Below are 23,524 nucleotides of genomic sequence, written 5' to 3'. Positions count from 1 at the left end.
CATGTAGTAGAACATACATGAACAAAAACATACACTACAACATGAATATAACACATGTATCTTACCTGAAAGCCTCAATAAGGTAGGATGTTGGTGTTGCCCCGGCGTTCGATTTCCAGGACAGAGTGACGGAGGTTCGGCTAATGTCACTCAACTCAGGTTTAGATGGTGCACTGGGAATCAGGTTAGGGTCTGTAGGATGACCAGGCTGGACGACTATTCCAAACTCTGCAATAGCAATGCATGAGTCAGTTATTATTATTATTTTTAATTTATTTATCTTTTAATACCCATGACTGTCCACAAGAGACCCTATCTGCCTGTCCACAATCCAAACCATTTTCATAACAATCAAAACTCCGTCCACGGCCCACTTGTTACCCAAAGAAACCGATTCATGCCCATGGATTTGGGACTGACCCATCCATCACTAACAGGTACTGTTCTGTTCATGTACAATGTCCTTCATAGCTACCTCCTAATTGTGTAACCTACCCTCCACCTGTAGATACGCTGTCCAAGAAGCCTCTCCATTGGGACTAGAAGCAACACAAGTGTAGAAGCCTGTATCTCCCAACTGAGGAAGGAAGGCACAATGGCATTAGTGAGTGGCTGGCTTGGCTAAGTGCTGTGGTTACTACCAGCTGCATATTTTGTCCTCTACCTTGGCATAGTGAATCTCCAGTGATCCTGTGTCTGCTAGGGACATGCGAGAGTCCACTGGAGACACTAAGACTCCGTCCTTCTTCCAGTGAACTATAGGAGTTGGACTACCACTTGTTTGGCAACCCAAGACCACTTTGCTGTCCACAGAGACCGTCTGATTTCTTGGGCCTTGCTTAATTACAGGAGGAGGGTGGTCTGAGACAGCTTTAAAAAGAGAGAAAAGAAGAAAGAACATATAATAAAGAATGTGAAGACTTTATAAGGAACATCTAAAGAGGGATATAGAAATAAAAAGGTTGAGAGATGAAAGTCGAGAAAACCCAAACAAAAGGCAGCCAGGCAAAATGAAGGATAGATAAGATATGAAAGATATTGAGGAGAAAATTGGTAAAGACTGAGAACAATAGCTTTCAGGTGGCTGCAGAACCGGTGGAGGAAATAGAAATCAACTTTTCCCCTCCAGCGGAGAGCAACTAATCGTTCATTGGCCGGTAGGTACCGCAGGAGCCGGCTCCAGTCACAACAGTGAAGCCCAACTAATAACAAATCCCATTTAGATAGCTGCGCTCTCTCACTATTCCACTTCAAAACCCTGTAGATGGCGGGTGGGGGTGGAGGTGTGGTCCAAAAAAAAAAAAAAAAAAAAAAAAAAAAAAGAGAGAAAAGAGATAATGGAAACACCTTGAAAACTGCCGGAGGTAATGCGGGCCAGTTATTTCCATACAAATACGCCACTCCAATGGGGAGGGAGGAGGAGTGTGGTGGGGTGGGGAGAATTTGGGGGAGGGGAGACTAGAGACAAACAGGTATAGACAGCAGAAGAGAACAGGGAGAGTGGAGTGCTGCAGACCGCTGCATAGATTACATCAAACACGACCTGGTCTTGTTTTATTTCCATTACCTGCAGTAGAGTGTACACTAAGTGGGTGACTCTCATTTCCCTAGGGAGGTGGCTGCAGAAAGCATTACCCCTATGAGCAGAGGATTATCCATTATAACTAATAGGGGTGCGCTGAACAAGTTAATATGCAGATGCAACAACTGTCTGCACCAGCCTCAAGCAATTATCTTCATTAAATTAATATATGTACATACCACATAGCCGCACAGACACATGTACTCACACAGGCCACTAAATTGGAAGACTTCACTGGTGGTGTGTAATTACTGCTGTACGCCTGCAAGCTACATTCAGCACTTAATTTTTTTTAACAATTAATGCAATTATTGCATCAGCAAGGGTTATTGCCAGCCAATCAGGTTGACGCTCCCTCCGGCAACTGTCTGTAAAAACTGATGTTATCTATTGATTCTGTACCTAAATGCACTGATGTCTCAAGCAAAGCAACATGGGAGCCAATAGAGCAGCACTTCAGCGGGCTTTGGCTATGCTTGTAGGAACTAAAGGTACAACAGCTAACCACTGCTGTATTTCCCATAGCCCCTGTTCTCTAATGAGCTTTGCTGTTACGTTTGCTCTTGGGGGCATTTGAGGGCATTTGTTGCCCAGCAGGATGTATTTGAGATGTATACAGTATATGATTCCTTTCCTAAGAGAGCCTATTTTATTATATAGATGTCATACTATAGATATACATTTGTAATTTGTGAGAGGATTCTATTGGGTGGGAGGAAAGAGGAAGCCAGAAGCATTCATTTCAGATGCATCAATCGCCATGGAGACAGAGGGTTTTTTAGCCCCAAGTGTGAACAGCTGAGGGTTCCTGAAATTGCCCCATTGGCTATTAGTAACCAAGGCCAACTACCATACAAAACGCGGTGCCAAAACGGAGGTAGCTCTCACCAGTCTGCAGCCAAGGCCAGTCTATAATTCATCTCCTCAATAAAGGAAAGCTACAGAAGCACACCAAAGGTTTTTTCGGCACAGCACTGAAGCCTGAAAAGTTAAGAATAAAGTCACCCCATCTGCCCTCCATGATTCATTTCCCTTACTCACAGTCTGTGACCTCCAGTAGAGCTTTGGTAATAACACTGCCAGCGATGTTGAGAGCCTGGCAGCTGTAGTAGCCAGCATCAGAGTGCTGGGCATCGGTAATCGTCAAACTGCCCATCTGGGACACAGACAGGCGGCTGAAGGGCTGAGGGGGTTGGTAAGAGAACAAGAGACTCTGGAGGAAAGAGAGAGCAGGAAGTTAATGGAAAGTAGAACTTCAGGGTCACAGAGGTTCACATTATCCCATTCATGACCTTTATTTGCACCGAGTAGTGATTTGGTGTGATGACAGACTGAGAGTTTATCTCACCTCACTGCCCTCCCTCTGCCAGAAGATAGCAGGCTGAGGGTTGCCAGTGACCTCACACTGGAAGGTGACCGTCCTGCCCACTGCCACCACTTGGTTCCTGGGGCGTGTAGCAAACGCAGGGGGCACTGCACAAGGAGGAAAGGCCTAATTAGCAGGGCAGCCTGGACCAATACCAAACAGCTTTTCCCCCACTTTGAGCACCTCAGTACTGTATGTATAATAAGCCCACTGGAAAAAAATACCCACCACGTACATGGTGTGAAACAATATTTACCTTTCATTAATGAAAAACTGCAAACCTTTATTCATTTAACCACATATGACATAAATTACATACTGTATTGGTAGATGGAATTACAGTGAAGATAGGACAATGACAGAGTCTCATGATTTCCTGTTGTTTTCTGAAGATGGATGAGGGACGGATGACAACTTACCAGTGTTGACTATAAGGGAAAAGACACAAAAAAGAGCGTAATGAGCAATGAAGGCACATATAATTTGATATGCAGTTGCAATGAGGCATTCAACAGCACTGTGACATGTGGGAATTGGTAAGAAAGGCAAACAAATGTATATTAAGTAGACAGGAAACTATTGTCAGTCGTAGCTGGTGAAAGCAAAGGTGTCTTTTTTTTATGTTTGAGTCCAGGAGACAAATTTCATTCCCTATTACTGACATTTTAAAAGCTCACAATGCAAAATTGCAGAGAAACAGCCAAAATGAGGACCTTTAAACTCAATTGTCAAAAATGGACTAAAAAAAAAAAAAAAAACTGACAATGATAACCATTGAGATTCAACCATCAAATCACACGCTTATTCCACATTTTTTTGTCAGTTGAGCTGAAATTGGTCCTTACTTCAATTGATCCAATTTTGGACAGTGCACCTTTAATAATTGTATTTGAAGACTATTCAGTAAGTCTCACATCAAATTGTTCAACACAAAAATATTTACAGACACAATTCCTTGGTAAACACTTCATTATGGATATTCTCTTAGCAAAAAAAGAAAGAAAGAAAGAAAAGAAAGAAGCTGTAGTGGATGTAGCTTGGACTTCTGAACTTGCCTGTCCTCCCTACTGCCACCCATTTTTTGGGGGAAAAAGAAGTTTGATTACTTTGTGGCTATGGACATCAAAGGAGCCACAGGCCATCTACTTCCATGCCATGCTGTTGTAGAAGAAGCAGAATATCTCTTCCTGCCCCCTGGGCAACTCAGTAGTCAACAGCCCAGATCTTTTCTGTTTCCTAGCTACAGGGTTTTCAGTCATACATCATACAATAGTTTTAATTTATCAAATTGATCTAATATTATGCATTTTGCAGGGATGCCATTAATTTTCAATGGAATACTTCGCATCATGGTCATCTGATCAATTCAATTTGACACACTCAGAAGCAAATTCATTTTTACTGTGGTCGGCGTCAGTAAGAACTCCCATGCCAGTGTGCACACTGAAAAACACATGATTATCATTGATCTTGGATGTCCATCAAGTCTTTCTTTTATCCTTTGTGAAATAATAAATACAGATCATTTATATTTTGATGACACAAAACAATTCTTTGGACACAGAGAACAACAGCTGGCCAAAAACGACAGTCACAAATTATGTCTCAGGTACTTGCTACTTGCAGCATCGTAACAATTAAAGCGTGTGTGACTGTTAAAAGAAAGGCCCTAGGACAAGGCATGGCCTGTTTAGAGCCCTATGAGCCCCAGCAGACCTGTTGGCTCTAAGGTGTGAAAAGTTTTGTGTGGAAGTCTTGGCTTGAGTTACATGGCCAGCCAGCCTTGAGGCCTGTTTTGGACACAGTTACAATCCCCTAGTGAGGACATAAACCTGTGGGGGGGAGCAGGCAGGGGGAGGGAGGGCGCCGGTGCCATGTCGGGCTCTCTACGACTGCTAAACAGACTACATGAATTTGGACACATTTTGAGATGGGAACTACATCTCAGAGGCCATAAACAGGATGATTAGTAAATGGCATGGCTGGCTAACTGGATGTTTTTGGGAACTCGGTGGCTACAACATGCTCTCATTATTATGTTCAAGGGGAATGCTAACAAAGATGTTATGCTTATGATTTAGTGGAATCCAGAAAAGCTGTTTAGGCCCCCCACCCCTATATCATATGTGCATGAAAATTTTATTGTACTCACAATATCTCGTGGGCTAACGTCTGACAGAATGCAGATCATGTTTATGAGAGGTATTTAACTTGATCATGCTCCTTATCCTGGCGCCTGTTAAAGCCTTACTGTGAGGTAAATGGATGCTTTAGTTCCTGCCCTGCCATGCTAGACATTATTCAAATAGCAGCCGCACCACCAGATGATTCAATGGTTTCATACCTCTTACTCAAGGTAGGTAAAAAAATGTTTGTTTTTTTAAAATGTGCCATAAAGACAGAGATATTTATTAGCTGAATTATGCCAAAAATGTTGTTAGTTGTAGTAAAAATATGGAACTGACTGAACTAAAAGCAGATATGAGAGCACTTTTGAGTTTCAGAGTGAATTGTAAAATCTAAACAAATAACAAACAAAAAAACTATAATCTTCTCTTTAACCACTATAGCATCTTCTGCCCTCCTTCTAACTCCTTGTCAAGAGGATCTGAGCATTTTAAGTATCTGCTCAGATTATATGTTTGTCAGGCGGCGTTGGTGTTATGTCTCGTTTCCTCCTTGTGTCAAGCCAGCCAGAGGGAAATAAAGAGAGTAAAGTTTATATGTAACTTTTTTCTTTCTTTCTTTCTTTTTTTTTTTTTTAAGACAGTTTTCTCTCACGTCAACTTCTACTCATCTGCTCTCTATATCCCCACCCTCCTCCAGTCACTGCCCAAATTAGCCACGGTCCCCCTTGTTTTCTCAGGTTTTTGTTGGGAGAGGAAGATGATATAATTGGAACCATGTCACCTCCCAGCATGCAACCAGTTCTGCCTTAACTTTAATCAAAACCCACTGTCCTCACTGTGTGTGTCACCCGCAGTGTCACTGGGGTTTGTGTGTCTGTGTGTATGTGTATGTGTGTCTTACCGCTCATTTCCTGCCACTGGTTTATGAACTACAGGGTGTCATTGTAGCAAGACAACTTTGGCTAAATGAATCTATTTTCTGCGGTCATGCAAACATTTATATTGTAGGCTCTTCTCAGCTTATACACTAACCCAAAACGCACTGCAAACAAATCATATTGAACTACAGTGGTATCAGCTGCAAAAAAAAATGACATGCAGGCAAGCCAGGAGGAAGCAGAAGAGAACCCAGCAAAAAAACAAACAAATAAAAAAAAAAGTATCAGATAAATCAGTCTGTTGTCTTGACAGCAGCAGCAGCTGAAGGCAGAAGAAAACTGGCTCTTGACACTGATTGAAAGGGCAGGGTTGAAATCATCAAGGCGCAGGATGGTATAGCAAGTCAGGCTAGGAACAAGTGTCTTGCAAACACCTCTTCCATGAAAAGAAAGTCAGCGGCTCAAGAAAAAAAATGTAAAAAAAAAAAAAAAATGAAATGTCATATTCATGGGTAGACATTGCTAGGGTAATTAGATTTGAGGGATGGGTTGTACTCACCATGTACAGTGAGCGTGGCGGATGCTTCGGACTTCCCAACCATGTTCTCCACCACGCACGTGTAGGAACCCTCGTCTGAAGTGGACACTCGACGAACAATCAGTGTATGGTCATCCAAGATTTCAAACCTGACAGGGAGGACACACACACAAAAAGAAATGGAAGAAAAGGCTAAAACCTTGCTTGCATGTTAATTTAAGGCTCGTGTGTGAATATGTGTGAGTGCGCAGAGGGCCTTTGTGCATTACCTCCCCTTGGGCAAGTCTGAGTCGTCCTTCCTCCAGCGGACAGTGGGAACGGGGTCTCCTTGAACCACGCAGTGGAACTCCACGCTCTCATCTGCCAGCACCACCGTGCTGCTGGGACGTTTCACAAAGCTGGGGCGCTCTGCAGGGCAACACAACAGCAGCCAGTGCCGCCATCATTATAATCATCACTGTCGTCGTGTTCACAAGGGCTATCCATGTCCTGAGGCAAAACCTGTCCCTCAGTTTCATTTTGTCATGTTATCCTTGTATAGTTTCTACTGTAGAAAGTTGCCCTCTCATTTCTGTTCTTGTATTTCTTTACATTCACCATAGAAAAAAATATATAACTTTTGTACACCAATCTTAAGAAGAGCTTTTGGAAGATTTTTCGACCTCTGCGGATTATTCCTGTCGGACTGGATATACCACAGCTTAACGTTCATTTTTATACCACATTTGGATAAAAACATTCTTACCGTAGTTTACTTTTATGCTTGGCACCAGTGGTGGCGAGAATCATGTGTATGTATGAATGTTGGATAAGTACCCACAGAATGCTGAAAAGCCATTGTTTAACTGTGCAGGTCTGAATTGATTGTGGTAGAAAGCTGGCGGCGCTGATTACTCTCATTTGCTTAATCCTGTGGTGGTATAAAGGAAAAAAAAGTGCACGCATTGTATACCTCTCTCTGTCTTTAAAGGATTAGTTTTCATGCTGTGTAAAATGACGAAGTATAGCTATGACAACGTATTGTACTGAGCATTTTATTTACAAGATTTTATGATTAAAACATGAGAGAAGTTTTCTTTTTTTTTCCCCATGTACTTTATGTTTGCAACAATTATGGGTAGTATTAATCCCTGGTAATATATTCCTGTGTTCATATCTCTAACAGCAGTTGTACATGTAGTTAAGATAGCTTGGAAAGTGTGGAATATTTTGGGCAGTTTAAGTACATTTAGTCAACTATGTGATGAGGTCAGCACTTAAATATGATCAATTATACATACAATTAAATATGTAAATATTTGTAAAACATGACTAAGCATGACAAAGTACATAAACCTAACAGTATTTTGTTCTGTGTCTAGGGCCAAGTGTTTTAGGTGGGTGCCTTTTTTGCCATTTCTGTCAATCTTGTCTATCAGCAGCATTGGCCTTAGATGGATTTATGAGACAACATTAATAATATATCTGCATTTATATTCTTTACTTATGCAGTATGTGATCCTGGTTGACACTCTAAGCTCATTCCATGAGATAAGAAATCTATTTTGATGGGAAGGCTTTGGAGAAGGGATGGGAGATGGAGAATACTGTAGGGGTCCAGGGAAGCAGAGGAATGTAAGAAAAATGGATGAGGTCTTATACCACAGGGTTTGCTGAACAGCAGCAGGGTGTGTGTCTGGGCTAGGCAGCCACCAGGGAGTTGGTGGGAAATGTCTGCTCAGCTGGTGAATTGGAAGCTAGTATTGCATAATTAGGTTAATTAATCAGTTATTATTCTCACAGATCAAGACTTCACTAAGCAGACTGGCAAACTAAACTACTGTCAAGTGAGGGGGTACTCACAAAGGGTAAGCACAAAAATGAATGCAATCATGAAGCGGAAATTAAAAGAGAATTTTACCTAGTACAGTGAGTTCAGCAATTTCACTTTCCCTCTCTCCGACCATGTTAGTCCCGACGCAGATGTACTTCCCTGCATCACTCTTCCTGGTGTTGGTGATCATGAGCTTGCCACTGCGAATCTACAAATAAATAAATAAATAAATAAATAAATAAATAAATAAAACGGCACAGAGTTTGTCAGAGGAAGTCAGTCCTATGACTGCAGTCACTCGGCCCTGAAAGCACAGCACAGTCAGCCTCTCTAACTCCACTGTGGTTGGAAATGAGTATAAACTCAAGTGTAATGCCATCCGTGCTGCAGTATTTACATAACCATAAGCCTTATGTACAGTATATGTGTACACATCTGCAATTTTACAGATAGAGCTGGCTCTATCTGCCCTGCTAGCAATGCTGCATGGCAACACATTTGTCTATAAACATTTCTTCCAATCATTTTTGTTTAAATAGCGAGATTTAAGGACTCGTGAGCTGTAGTCGAGTTTACTTTTATACATGATGTCAACCATGCATAATCACATCTCCAGCTATTTTCCGCTCTGGAAATATTGATTTCTTTGCACTTGATGACACGACTTTGAGTGGTGTATATACTTGTGTGCACCCGTGTGCATCTCAGCATATATCTTTGTCAGCCGGATAGAGTTTTCACTGCCTTTCAGGCCTCACAGAAGGTCATCCATTACAAAATTACATAATTCATGTCTGGTGCTACATTAGCACAGAATCCTCGGAACAAAGACACTGGAATCCTTTGAAGAGACCTCCCTCAGATGTTCTGTCATCTATCTACACCATCAGCCTGCTTCTGCCTTTCTCAAACTTTTCACCTTCATAACACTCACATCTACACACACATTCACGTACACACATACACACACAATAAAGAAATGGAGGGATGCATTCCATGCTGTTTTCATTCCTTTCACATCCTCATCATCATGAGCCCCCACAGACCACAGTGCATGTCTTTATGATTCTTTGAATATGAACTACGTTGTGTTCAACCAGCAGTGTTTTCCAGGTAACACCAAAGAGCACAATGAGTAGGACAATAGGGTGATTGTATAACAGAGAAGCATCCAGATCTAAAGTGCTCAAAGCAACCACAATCTCAGCAATCAAGGCTGTTTCATGTGCCCAAATAACTGAAATCTTATCCCAGGCATGAAGTTCAATCAAAGTCTTGCCCACACAATTATGATTTAATTTAAGATTACTTTTTTTCCATTTCACACAAGGTCATTGGAATTTATCTTTCCCTATATCCCAGCTAGATGCACAAACAAACCCCAGCACCTATTTATTTCTCAGCAGAGGTGAGACAGTAGGGTTCAGGGACAGTGCCACGTCCCTGAGGCAGCTTGGGATTCAGCATCATGGTGGACAGCACCTGGCCTGGCGGGTAGACTCCACTCACCAGCTCACAGATGGGATATGTCATCATATTACTGCAGCAAGGATAAAAAAACAACAACCTCTCTACCTCCACACTGGCCTATCACCACAAACAGCGCATATACCAAATAATGTCCGGTTAAGAGTGGGAACAATAGCTGACATGCCAAATCTGTTGCAAATGAGTGTGGTTTCAAGAGTGCGACTTAACAAATTGCAATGCGACTTGTGGTTCTGTGTGCTTCTATACACAATGCAAACCAGGGAACAAGTTATGGTGCGGTTGCTTATCCTGCCAAATCCTGTCAGCATTCATTCCTAAAAAATTCAGATGTATTGTAGGTAGCACAATAGAAAAATACTCATAAACTGCATGACGGGATGCAATAACATTGGTGGCAACAACAGCATGAGTGACCTATGTAAATGTGTCAACCACACTGCATGGAGATCATATATTTTAAGGTAGAGTGCATGTTTTTGCAGACAGTCACAAATTTCACTTCATCAGACAGCATTATCTAGGCCAATATTGTTGCAAATGCATTTGACACACTGTGTCACAAAGGGACAAAAATCAAACATGCCAGTACCAGTACATAACCAAGTTTTGTCCAATCTTGGCTCTGAGAGAGACTTTTCAAAGTAGCATGGTAACCATTCTGGCATTTCCAAACCTCTGAGTCAACTGATGCCAACAGCACTGACCACTGGATGCAATTAAGACCACTATATATAGTCCACATACAATCCTACAGCAACCGGCCATCAAGACAAACTTATTAGATTGGATTGTTTTATGAGTTCCTGTACCACTGAGGCTCAATATGCACCCTGGTTAATGAAAACTTTATGTCGTTAATCAAATGAATTTGCCCATAATGTACACTGTTTTCCACTTTATACAGTAAGTGCTACATTTGTTATCAAATATGGAGCTATATTAAATTCAGGTGATTGACGTTACCTAAAAATTAAAACCCTTGATACTGAAGCTCTTTACTTAAAGCATTATCAGGCATACATGCCCCTCTTGAGTGAAGGATCCACAGTGTAATCACCATCCCTTAATAAAATACTGTCAAATATTGTGGTGATATAAAGCTCTCCTCCAGGACAGAGAGAATGATGTTGTTCTGACCGATGCTGGTTGGACTGGTGTTGTGCTGTGCTCTGCAACTTTCGCTGTAAATACTGCAGCACTAGTCACTTTAGCAGCTGATTAAAGAGCAGAACATTTTCTTTTTTATTTCTTGGACTGACCGCTTCTCATTTTTAGCTGCAATTCCACTGCTAAGCAATCCAAATCTTGCGGTTTGTCTACCCTCAATTTTGGACACTCAAACCTCAACTTTTGTATATGCTGTGTTTTCATGTCTTGTCTTTCCTCCTCACAAAGCCTTAGCTCCCCTCAAGGCAGAGGCATTTTGAAGCTGCTTGCCAGGCGGCAGAGTTACACTACAGATTAAACTATAGTATATTTTGCTGTCAGTTTAATTGGGCATGTATGCACAGTATGTGTGTGTACTTTTTCTTGTATATGAGAATCTTCTAAAATTTTGTTCTTTAGAACTAACTTAAAACTTTTTTTTTTCAGAAATCATCATTGATTAATGAGGCCCATTGACTCATGGGAAACACTCTAAAGGCTGGCAGGTAAGAACAGATCATTTGCAATGGATTCGTTTGGTCTTCGCACAGTAAGTGACTTCTTTGTGTAAACTCGTAGTAAAGACACATTTCCATATTGAAAAGATAATTAGGGAGGACAAAGACAGGCAAGTGAGAAGTATAAAGCGAGCGGTACAAAGCAGGACGGAGGCTTTGTATTTCCCTCAGAGGGCCCTCGCTCTGGCTCTGATCCCTTCTTCTCCTTAAATCAGAGGTAGCTCCTCCGTCCATCATAGTCCCCCAGAGAGACTCTACCTGTCACTCCACATGAGGATGAGCTTTGAATCTGCTCTCGTGTGTCCCCTGGAGCATGCACAGGCGTTCAAAAAAACAAACCAACACAGGCACGCATACATATACACAGGCATGGGCACAAATCCACACATATACACGCACAAAATAAAAAATAAATAAAAGATGCATCTGAGTTGCTGGAATTTGGTTCAGTGCCTGTAAGTAAACTCTTCAACCTGCTAGTGCAACCCATCAGATGCGTCTGGGTGTGAAATCTATTCAGTATAAAACAATATGATCATGTATAAAGTAGCAAGCAATACAAGAAAAAAAAAAATCAATACTGTATGCTAAATGTCAACCACAGTATACTAGATTTATATCATGCTGCAGCCCATATGATGATACTGATTAGTGTCAGCTTGTTGTTACTGCTTATATCTACCATCAGTCATGTCAAATAGTGTTATATGTACAGCTTTTTTGATGTATTATTTTCTGGTTAGTATTTTTCCATGCCTACTCAGTCAAAGCCAGAAAATCCATTTTGGCATTTTCAGTATACAATGTGATGTTGGAGAAAGAATTGCCTGTATTCCACATAGTGTAACAGAATGAGAACACAGGACACAAGGCATGCTATTTGTACAGAGGCAAGCAATGTCACAGTTTTGTAGACTTGTAAATTTAAGGTATACAAGAAGCATCACCGATCACACTGCAGGTTATTTATTTATTTATTTTTTTACATGCAAAACATACAAACTTAATTTAATTTGTGTCACTGAAAAACTGATGAATGAAAATGCTCTACTGAGGATTTCTGAGGTATCAGTGAAAAAACGCACGCAATTTCCCATGTTGTCAGCACATGTTCTCTTTGCTGACTAGATGTACAGTCAACCACAGACATTCTATTTCTTACTTACTTTTTATTACTTTGACAAACTGGACAGATCGTTTTCACCTTCTCAACAACCCTGTGTGAACTCAAAGGAATACAAATATTCCTCTCTCCAACCTTCACCTTTCTTCTCTATTTTCCATCCATCTTTATCACATGCACCAACATTTTTAAATTTAAAAAAGTGCTTTTTCTCCTCCTGCCATTGCTTAGTCTATCATTACACCTTTTTCTTGCCATACCTTAGTGTCTACAAAGGTCACTTTTCCCCAAAAAATGCAAATCAAATTACATTAAGTGCTATGACAAGGATATTTCACTGTGATCATCTAATTACTAAAGTTTATGTCTATTCATTTTGGTGTGTAGCTTTGGTAGCTTTTGAATAAAACTATGATACTGATGACTGACTTGATAAATAAAATGAAGAAAACAACATTAGTTATGAAAGAAAGAGCAATTATATGTAAGGGATAATAATTATTAATAAGACATAATGATTTAAGTGCATACATTGTTACACACTTTGAGCATGATTTCATATGACCTATGGCCCTAAGGTCAGAGTGATGTGTAATACTTGAGGTCAAAATTATCTTACTGTGATGCGTTCGTCCCTGTCATCCAAGTTAGTACCATCTTTCCTCCAGGAAATGGTGGGTTCAGGGTGCCCACGTGGTGGCTGGCACTCCAGCACCGCAGGCTCGCCCACTGCAACCATAACATCCACTGGGTTCTGTCTGAAGTCATCACGTAAAACTATGAAGCAGAGAGCAAAACAGAGCAGTCAGTGGACTTGTAGCTAATGATGATTTGACAATGAGAATACTGCAATCAAAATGTGGATCATGTCAACACCGTAAGTGTCACAACAGGCACTCATAATGTACATAGCAACATATTTGCTGATTTAAATGAAGGATTGTTTTCATATGTATACCAAAATCCAAGTAGGTCTGGCCATCCCATTTTTCACTGAAATTGTGCTGAACTGTGAAAAGTTACAATATCGTAACCATATTTCTATTCGCACAAGTAGATCCCTCTACTGGACTCTATGGGTATGACTCTCCACCAGTCATATGCACGGCCTTGGCGACTGAAGTTAAGATGAACGCAGCTGGCCAATCGGGACAGCCAATCCTGATTAGAGTGTAGATACCTGACCTGGGCCCGTCCCATCCCAACTCGGGTGAGGTTTGGACAAATACTTAGACAATATGTTTGGGTTTGGGTCGGGTTTGGTCATGGATCTACAGTCTGTTCTGGGCGACTTCCGGTATAGTACTGGAGTTTACGTGAGGATGCTGAGGGCAACACATATCCTATTTCAGGTGGTATATGTAACCTCGTGATAGAGGACGAGCAAAATCTCGGGCTCGGCTTGGCACAAAAACAAGAATGCTTGTCAGGTTCAGGTTGGGCTCGGTTACTATGCTCTCAGGTTCGGGTCGGGTTCAGACAAAAACATGCAGTCCGATCCGCACTTTAGCCCTGATTAGCTGGCAGCGTTCAAGTAATTTCAGTGAGCTACTCTGTGCATATGATTGGAAGAGAGCTATGACCCACAGTCCAGTAGGGGGCGGAGCTTTTGTGAAACAGAACATTTGTTATGGCTTGGCCGATTGTGTACATGTACATTAACAGCACAAACATATTATTCTTGCAGTGAAACACTAATTATTACTGTAGTGAGAGAATGTAGATGTAGTCATTGGGTACATTTACAGTACATAAACACTTATAATTAGATTGTTCTCTGATTCAGGAAACACTGGGGCTATAGCAATTATCATGTGCAAGTATGATTATCTCAATCAGAGCTCTGAATAAAAAAGCAGTAGAAGTTTTGAGCAGAATCATACCACCTACTAACCTTTAGTCAAGCCTATTTTGAATGCATATAACTGTAAATCAAGCTGTAACATCTCTTCTGATGAATTAAGCCTAGTCTTTTTGATTTAAATCTCAATGCACTCTCTCTTTTTAAAGTATTTTATTTGACTGTTTTTTTTGTTTGTTTTTTTTTTTAATGAGCACTACAAAGTAACTGAATCTTGCACCTGGGGCTAGTCAGGGGGTAGGTCCCCTTTACTCTAACTTAGGGAATGAGGACTATTGAGACTAGCTGCTGAGAAGGCAACTCCTGGCTGTCCTAATGGCTGACAGTAATGAAGACGAGAAGCTATGCTCCTTCAGAGCAGCCCAGAAAGGTGAGATCCAGAGAGCTACTGTGCACTCTGAGGAAATGGAAAACCACCACAGCAATTTCTCATCTCTCCACATCTACTGGCCTGCGCAGAGACAGCGAGAGTGCTGGATGCCAGAGGCTGAACTACAGACAAAGAAAACTTGCATCCACACCAGTAGACGAGAGTGTTTTCTGGTGGTCACAGGCAGCTTCTCCCTGTCTCCACTCTGTACAGCCTCAAGCTCCAAACATCATAAGGAGAAGCAAAAGTTGTGATTTGTGGCATGGGACTCTAAAACATCAAAACATTAAAAAAACATCAAATTAAATGTTCACTGAGGCAAAAAATTGAGCGGGGTAATCTGAGAGCTTCACACACTAGTATGTCCCAGTGTAAAATTGAAAAGAGAGAAATGGGAGGTAGCGAGAAAGTTTGAGGAAAGAGAAAGTGGGAAAACAGATAAAGAGACGATAGAGTAAGGAGAAATGAGGAGGCAGGAAAGATGAAGGGGGTATGATATGAATGAAAACAACCTTCCTTTCCATGGACCAACCAAGGTCCATGCCTGTCTTGAACAACCTGTCTTTCATCTAAACATGTTTAATTACATGTTTAATTATTCTTACAAAGGCCACTTATGTTCTCTCTAAAGTGTTTTTTTTTTTTTTTTTTAATATAGTTCATTTATCTTATTGCTGTTTTCAACTCATCTCTGTCTCCTTTCTGGTTTGCAATTTTCTGAGAGGCAAACAGTTGTTGTCTTGTTTTTCTAGGGAAGGTCCTTGTGCAACCTCTCCTGGACATTTTTCTGTGCAGATTTCTGCCTATGATGAGGTGAACAACATGTGCTAATGTAGACGCTTGCGCATGAGTGACTTCTGTTAAGCGTTTCCAGTGTTAAATTACAGGGGGTGGGGTGGGGGTGGGGGGTAGAACCTGAACAGGCCAGGGGAGCTGAGCCAACGTGGAGTGAGCAGAACAGCAGAGCTCAGTAGAGTCGAGCTGGGGTGAAAAGACAGGAAACAATGAGGAAAAGGCATAATCACTCCCAGATGGCGGCAACCCATTCACCCCTGGCTATACGGCTTTGTACATAAAGCAGGGCGAGGAGGCTGAGATGCCTGATGAGCACCATGGATATGGGAGAACAAACTGGGATGACCCTCTAATTGGCAGCATTCTGGCCTCCGCATCTCCTTGGGCTCCACTCACTCTGCTGCTCTGCCCCCGCGAGCCTCCGAGCGGGGCTGCGACTGGCTGACTGCAGTTCACTGAGTGCTAATGGGAAACAGCTGTCTGAAAGTCCCCCCCCCCCCCCCTCCTTTCCTGTGTCACATGATAAAAGGCATTCCTCATGGGACACAAAAACATGGCTGAGGTTACTTCAGACAGGAAGAAAGTGAAACCATGACAACTGCGTGTATCTGTTTGTGTGTGTATGTGTGTGTATGCCATGATTGATCATCATACACACTATTATCTGATAATTCAAATAGCAATATATTTCTCCACATTGAGTCACACATCTGTTTTTACTATTGCGTGAAATCCAAATGTCTCCTCAAGTATTGAAAGCTTGGAAAAGTGATGCCTCGTGAGGGCTGTTAGTGTAAGATTTATTAATTGCAATAGGATAAGAGTTAGATTAAGGTTAAAGTTTACATATTAAAATTCGGAAGTAGTTACAAGGGTTAAAGGTAGAGTAAGGTTAAAGAAATGAGGGTTGGTAAATCCCTATAAGGTCCTTATAAGGCCATTTGTGTGTTTGTCAGTGTATGACTTTTGTTGTCTTTTTTGTCTCTAGTGTGTTTTCTTTTGTAATATGGCAGCATTGCTTTGGTAGTTTGCCCACTGGGTCGGCACCTATTGCACAGCTGTCTGGCCAGGAAGGCTTCTCATCTCTCCGTGGTCCTTCTCAGGATTTGTTCCATATTCTCTACTTCATCTGTGGGTTTCTGGGTTTTTTTTCTGGGTTTTTTTCTTACCCGCTATGAGGATTAAGTCAGGGGGTGTCGTCCTGTTTTGTTTGCTGTAAACATGTGGGCCTGTAAAGCCCTTTTAAAGTGTAAACAGTGATTTGGGGCTAGAAAAAGACTTAACTTGAACTGGAAACTATGAGGGCAAATTGGCTAGTTTTTGTATGTTTTAATGTTGCACTGAATAAGTGCACAAATACGCCAGAATATGTATTTATTTGCAAATGATTGTTTAGTTTCTGAAAGAGAAAAAATATGCTACGTAAATTATTACAGTAAGAAATTATGCATGTATGAGATAAAAACATATGCATATGTAGATGCATTCAGACTCAGAAAACCAAAGTCTGCTGCGATTGCCCTCTCCATTCCTGTTCTTCGATAGTCTGCCTTTCCTCCCACTTTCTTGCATTATTGCCTCCATGCATCTCATTATTAGCATTCAATTCTTACAGTGCATCATATCTCCTTCCTTTGAGTACTAATGACACTGCCTAACTCTAAATTCATGAAAAAGGCAGCATCTACAAAGAATGAAAGACACAAAGACAGAAAAATGCTACAGAAAGACAAATATGTCCACTCATTAAAAACATGCAGAAACTAGTAATGCAAACTGCTAGTGAGAGAGGAATCTCATTTGATAGGTTCCTAAAAATATTTTTGGTGCAATTTGTAAGCCACCAAAGACATAAATTTATTTTCCCTATATCTTTCCAGGCATATGGAGTATTACTTGATAATGAGATGCAGACATCCCAAAGTTGACAGAGCTGATTTCAGGGACACCACAGGACATACACCACCAAGTTACAGTTGGTCAATACACTTTGACTGTTGAATCCAAATAAGTTCATTCTTGAATTTTCCTTTCTTCTTCCTTGCCTTCTACCACTATTGCGTGCCTTATGGGTCTTTTCAACATATCAGTCCCAATTTTGTGTTTTCACTTCCACGAACCAGTGAGAAGGAATTGTTCATGCCCGATTTCTTAATTTTTTACAGTTTTGAAACCAAATGTGATCAGACATTCGACTGAAAGCTGCTTTCACATAAAACAATCCCTCAGCGAAAACACAACATAGATTTTCATAGTTTTGACAGCATGTTATTTGTTACAGAAGGTTATGCAACATCTGTGCAAAACACAGACTTCCTTGGAGTGAATAACACCCAGTTCCACCACCTTTAGCAGCAACTAACTGAAACTAAACACTTCCAGTTGACCAGTCTCTCAACACCATGATGGAATTTTGGCTCTCTCTTCCATGAAGAATTGCTTCCACTCAGCTGTGGACTTTTTTTTTTTTTTGGTTGTTTTCTGTTTAGAGCAGGTCTAGACTTTAACTAAACCATTGCAAAACTTTACATTCTTTACTCTTCTGCCTCTGTGATGCAGACGTCCTCAAAGACATATGGCCCGACAGTCTCCTTTAGGTTTCTGTGAGCAGAATTCCTTCAATGATGGAGAATCATCGTGATCAGCCAAACAACTCCACTTGTTCTGCCCATAGAACCTTGTTTCCTGCTTTTTTGGCAATCTTGATCCCAACTTTCATCCCACCCAGGGCAAATTACTTCATGGATACAGGAAGAATAAAGTATTCAACATTATTCAAAGTTATTGGTAATCCTACAACCTTTGCTTACTGTTACTTTTTAATGGCTAAATATGTACAGTTTGATAATATTAAAAAAAAGAAATGCAAATGAGGAAAGAATGCATCACCCAAAATGGATATATGAAAATACAGCATTCAAGAATCAGCTGTTTCATATTTCCACAGTAAAAACATCTGGAAGAGCATTCTCTTGAATTAGACCTTTAATCTAATTTAATTTCAATCGTTTTATTTTTATCAAAATATCCTGCCACTACACAAAAGACACCCAACTCCAGGAAACAGCAACACACCAAGGTGTATCTTATGAAAGAAAGCAAGACAGAAAGACAAAAAGAATATATATATGTCCTCCACTTGATTTCACAGTTTTTCAAAAGCCATTCAGTGACTGTAGAGACTCTGTCCTCCGAATGTGAAGTCTACCTCTGTGGCTCACACAGAGACGCCATCCCAGCTCGTCTGCACAACTGCAGCTTTGCACCTCTTGCTCTCTTCTCCTCTGCCTCCATCTGATCTCTCCAGCTGAAAATCTCACAGCCCACTTCAAAGCAGCAGCCTTTGGCCTCAGCACCCCAGATTTGATTGTGCCTGGCTGTTGTTAGTCCTCTGGAGCCTGACTCAGAGCTTGAGAAGCCTACTGCAGAGGAGCACCAATAATCCCCTCTACGCAGGCCAACTGGGACACAACAGAGCAGATTCTAACCCCATGAAAAGAGGCGGGATGGGACACACACAGTAGCCTTATGACACTACATCGCCACAGGAGATGCCAGAGGGGTCTTCTATAAGCCCATCGAAAGCTGACCCCAACTCATCCCTCTGTTTTGTCTTTACAGTGCTTTTATGTTCTGCAGATCCCCAGTACAACTAAAACTATTTTGTGGCTTCAATCGTTTGGGGATAACAAAGCCACAGCTTCTATCAGCATCAAGGTGCTGTCTGATATCAAGTCCAAAATCCATCCAGATACCACTGACAAGTTATAGTTTCATGCAGTACAAAACAGAGACTTTTAGCATGATACACTCAAGTATAATCAAAGTGGTGTGTTTCATGTTTTCTAGAACCCATACTGTAAAGTAAGGTGCTTGAGTCTTGTTCAAATTTCTTTAAATACTGAAGATGATTTATCAGAGCTTGTATTGAAATAATCAAATAGTAGGGGTTTTCACACTTCTTGTTCCGGACCCCCAGGTTAATTTGCATGTACCTGCGTACCCCTCTAAGTGATTTTGCTATATATGACCCTGATGTGATGCTATTTTGGTTTGTGTTAAGTATTAAATCATTTAGATACCTAACTTGAACAGGAAGAAATAATTAGTCATACTTTTTTTTTTTTTTGGTTTGTTTTTTTCTGTATTGTGTTTTTCTTGTGAATCGAATTATAATGAAATTAGTCCTGGTTTTGCTGACGGTCCTCTCACAATCCCTCAAGGACCCCTAGGGATCCTAAGACTCCACTTTGATAGCACATAGTTCTGAAAGCTCATACACACATGGCCTCATCCAAAAAGTTCAGCACTGAGCAGAATACAAAGTTGGAAAAATAAGGTCAAAAATGAAAAAATAAACATTTAGCAGAGCAACATCAACATACAGTCTTATTAGAGAGCAACATCAGTGGACTGTAAAACTCTCTTTGTTATTCCTTGTCTATGTCTGATTCAGGTATTTCACTGATATTCTGTCAGGCCATCTTGCTGATACTGTTTACATATTCTAAGGGTGAGGGAAAAGAGGCAGACGCAGCAAATTATGGTCAGTACTCTTTTCCATGGTCTTCTGGAATGAGACCACAGTTAAAACACATTATTCCAACAGCAAGCAGTAATAAGTAAAAATAAGTACTGGCATCTATTACAGTGTCCTGATGTCTTAATGGCTCTCAGTTCCACAAAAACGTTAATTTGAGCTCAAATATAAACCAGTTGTCTTTGACAAAAATTATCGAAGAGCAGCGAGGTTGAAAATGTATCAAATGTGACATCCAATGGTAGCCTAAGGAATACAGATATCCAATCCCAGCAGAGATAAAATCCTTGCCTTTCTCACAATTTATCTCCTGACCTCTCCCTCCCCCCATCTCCTCGTTTCTATCTATACCCCCTCTCTTTCTCCCCACCCGTGCTCTTACAGAGCTGTAGTCTGGAGAGACAGAGAGCTGCAGGAGAAACAGCTGCTCCACAGATAAACCAATATGTGCAGCTCATGTATAGGTGGTTGGTCATACAGACAGACAGACAGACACACACACACACACACACACACACACAGGAGGTCCAGTGGGCCCTCTAACCCAGTGCAAGCACATACCCAAGCCCGTAACATAATATGTGAACTGCAGTGAAGCAAATCCAATAAAAAATGAAGGTCCTGTACATACAAATTAGGATACACACATTAGCTCAGACTCATAACCATGCCACTGGAGATTTCTAGAATACACATGAGCATCCCGAAGATACCGCACACTGCTTATAAAGGAAACAAAAATTCCACCCTGTCCTCCCTGAGCTCCCTTATTTGAATTTCATTTTCTGCGTAGAAATCATTACTCAAAAAAGTCCCAAGGCAAACAGAATTTCTGCATGCAGGGCCATAAATCCACCTTATGTTTGGAGAGCCAATTAACTCAACACAGGGGCTCGCTTAGTGGGCTAAAGCCTGTGGTTATACCATTTGTTGAACCAGGTCTCACTTTTTAACTTTTTCTTTCATTCCTCTCGCTCTTTCTCGGGCTCAGGGATGTTCACTCAGTAGGTAACTCTGTTCTCAGGCGACAAAAGGCCAAACCAATACATTCATGGATATCTTTAAACCCATAGGAACGTTAACCCGTTCTACCTGAATCTGTGTCAGCTACTGGCAACTAAAAGGGAAAATCTGAAGAAGGTTAGTCTGACAGAGAAAATGGTGTGCAAGACTGATATATGTTGGAAGTCATTTTCTTAGGCCTACTGCATTTTCACAGGAGTTTTGCATGTACTATGAATTAGGGATGAAATGATTTGTTTGTTTTTTTCTAGATGGCAATCTTTCAGTTCTAAAAATAAGCTGCATTAATAAATAGTATAAAAATTGTGTTTTTTTTTTTAGTCATACAGACTCAAAAACAAGAAGAAATATTGCACAATGATGAGAGGTATGCATGTGAGAAATACTGCATGTCACAATCAGCCAAATATTAGCAGTACAAAAATACCTTTTGGACCAATACCAATATTGCTTATAATGCTGAAATCAGCCAGAAGCAACAATCTGCCAGTATATCGGTCCAGTCCCATATGAATGTGTGTGTGTGTGTGTGTGTGTGTGAGAGTCAGAGAGAGCCAACCAGGATGGCTCCTGTATCAGTTTATCAGTTCCTGGATGCTGACACTCTAATCCTGTGGATGTACGTGCACAGCAGATCATTTGTGCAGGGCGGACACTAAAACCAGCTAAAAGGGTTGTGTAACCTCATATTTAATCTCTTCCACTCATCCTGTCCCTCTGCACCAGAGAAAACAGGAGAAACAGAAAAGAGAAAAAGTGTCAAGAGGGCAGATAAATGAGAGACAGATGGAGAAGAGGCATACAAGGAGAATTAGTGAACTGTCTGGGTTAAATCATAGTTGAACATTTCTAATAGCATCAAGTAAGTTGTCAAGGGCTGGGTGATTTATTGAGAATAGATCAACATATGAGACTAATAACATGATGTGTCACAACTGTTATATTTTCCTGGTTTAAAGGCTGCATTACAATGAAGACGTGCGGGCAAGTCTTTTTTTTTTTTTTCTTATTAGACTGTTCTAGCTGTTTTATTATTTGCTTCTTAGCTGCTTGGTCATCATATCCACATTACTCATTAATATTTAACAGAAATCTCCCTGCATATCTTATGAAAGCACTAATAGCCATCCTTACAGTACTGACACAATATCAAAGTATTTGGTCTAACATACTGTGGTATTTGATTTGGTCCATATCGCCCTGCTAAAACCATCATCAAAGTTGTGTAAGACAAGTCAGACAATACAAAGACTGTTTGGCCCAGGTCTGACTGATACCATGCAAAAATAGCCTTGCATTACATCAGTTGCAAGGGTGATAATCAGAGTTTTATAATAGCAGGGTTTTACATGGATAGAGTGAGTTCAAAGAGATACAGTGAGTTCAAAGGGAGAAAACAATAAGAGGGAAACATCAGTCAGAAAAAAAGCACAGAATACTAAAACGTCATCTTTGATACTTTCACTGTGATTCCATAGATTTCATCACACCAACAGAATTCACCAGAGTATATAGTGAGAGAAAAAAAAAACCCAAGGAAAAAGTACAGGATAGTGGTGTTTGAGGAGGAGGGGGTTGTAAGTATAGGTGTGAAGAGATTAAGTTGTGTTTGCAGATTTAAGACTCAGCACTGTGGAAAACTTAATGAACTGTGAGATTTTCTGCAGCTATAGGGAAGGGCAAGAGTTTGAGTGGAAAAATAGTCCTGTACCTATAGATGTACATGAGACACACACACACACACACACACACACACACACACACACACACACACACAGATACACACATACACTTTCCCTTTTGTTTATGGGCTGCATTGATGATGTTTTCATTGAAAACATTCCCACGCATAACTTATGGTGATTTCCTCAGTGAGAGAGAGAGAGAGAGAGAGAGAGAGGGAGGAAGGGAGCAAGCAGGTAATGAAGTCTGCTGTTAACTCTGTAATGCCAAGAGAGTTCTGTCCTTGCAGCCTTGAAGCCTTGTCACAAACACCAAAGACATACTGCACGCTGCTGCTGTGGCCTGTATATCATATTTTCTCAGTGCAGACAAATAGCAAAGACCATGTAATAATAACACACAGTGAAAATATTTTACCAAAGTGAAATATTGCTTTGACTGTGTGGTATGTGATGTCGAATTACTGAAGGTCAACAATGTCTTTGCATGGTGTGGACCATGATGTATCTGTCTAGCTATCTAACTGTATAATCTAATTTATGAGCTATTACAATAATAGCTTTATGATAAAAAAAAAAAAAAATAGCCTTGTTTAAGAAAATGTGTATGAATTTTTTTTAAAAAATTACATAATAGATAAAGCAATTCTCAGAAACTCATAAACTTAA

At 40.7% G+C, this 23,524-nt stretch overlaps 1 protein-coding gene across 1 annotated transcript in view; it reads right to left on the bottom strand.

The window, feature by feature from the left end:
* The window catches only part of LOC115371711 (roundabout homolog 1-like), a 105,394-nt gene that overhangs the window by 14,864 nt on the left and 67,006 nt on the right, over positions 1 to 23,524 (bottom strand). The window contains exons 4-13 of the mRNA XM_030069187.1: positions 13,204 to 13,361; positions 8,394 to 8,514; positions 6,763 to 6,901; positions 6,515 to 6,642; positions 3,368 to 3,376; positions 2,931 to 3,055; positions 2,624 to 2,795; positions 665 to 870; positions 496 to 577; positions 66 to 228 (exon numbers count right to left, since the gene is read on the bottom strand). Coding sequence (XP_029925047.1) covers positions 66 to 228; positions 496 to 577; positions 665 to 870; positions 2,624 to 2,795; positions 2,931 to 3,055; positions 3,368 to 3,376; positions 6,515 to 6,642; positions 6,763 to 6,901; positions 8,394 to 8,514; positions 13,204 to 13,361 — 1,303 coding nt within the window. The remainder of the gene's footprint in view (positions 1 to 65; positions 229 to 495; positions 578 to 664; positions 871 to 2,623; positions 2,796 to 2,930; positions 3,056 to 3,367; positions 3,377 to 6,514; positions 6,643 to 6,762; positions 6,902 to 8,393; positions 8,515 to 13,203; positions 13,362 to 23,524) is intronic.

The sequence above is a fragment of the Myripristis murdjan genome, chromosome 14 (assembly GCF_902150065.1).
Source record: "Myripristis murdjan chromosome 14, fMyrMur1.1, whole genome shotgun sequence".
Taxonomy (NCBI): Eukaryota; Metazoa; Chordata; class Actinopteri; order Holocentriformes; family Holocentridae; genus Myripristis; species Myripristis murdjan.
Note: the sequence above shows the minus strand (reverse complement) of the source record. Positions and strands in the feature narration are given on the sequence as shown.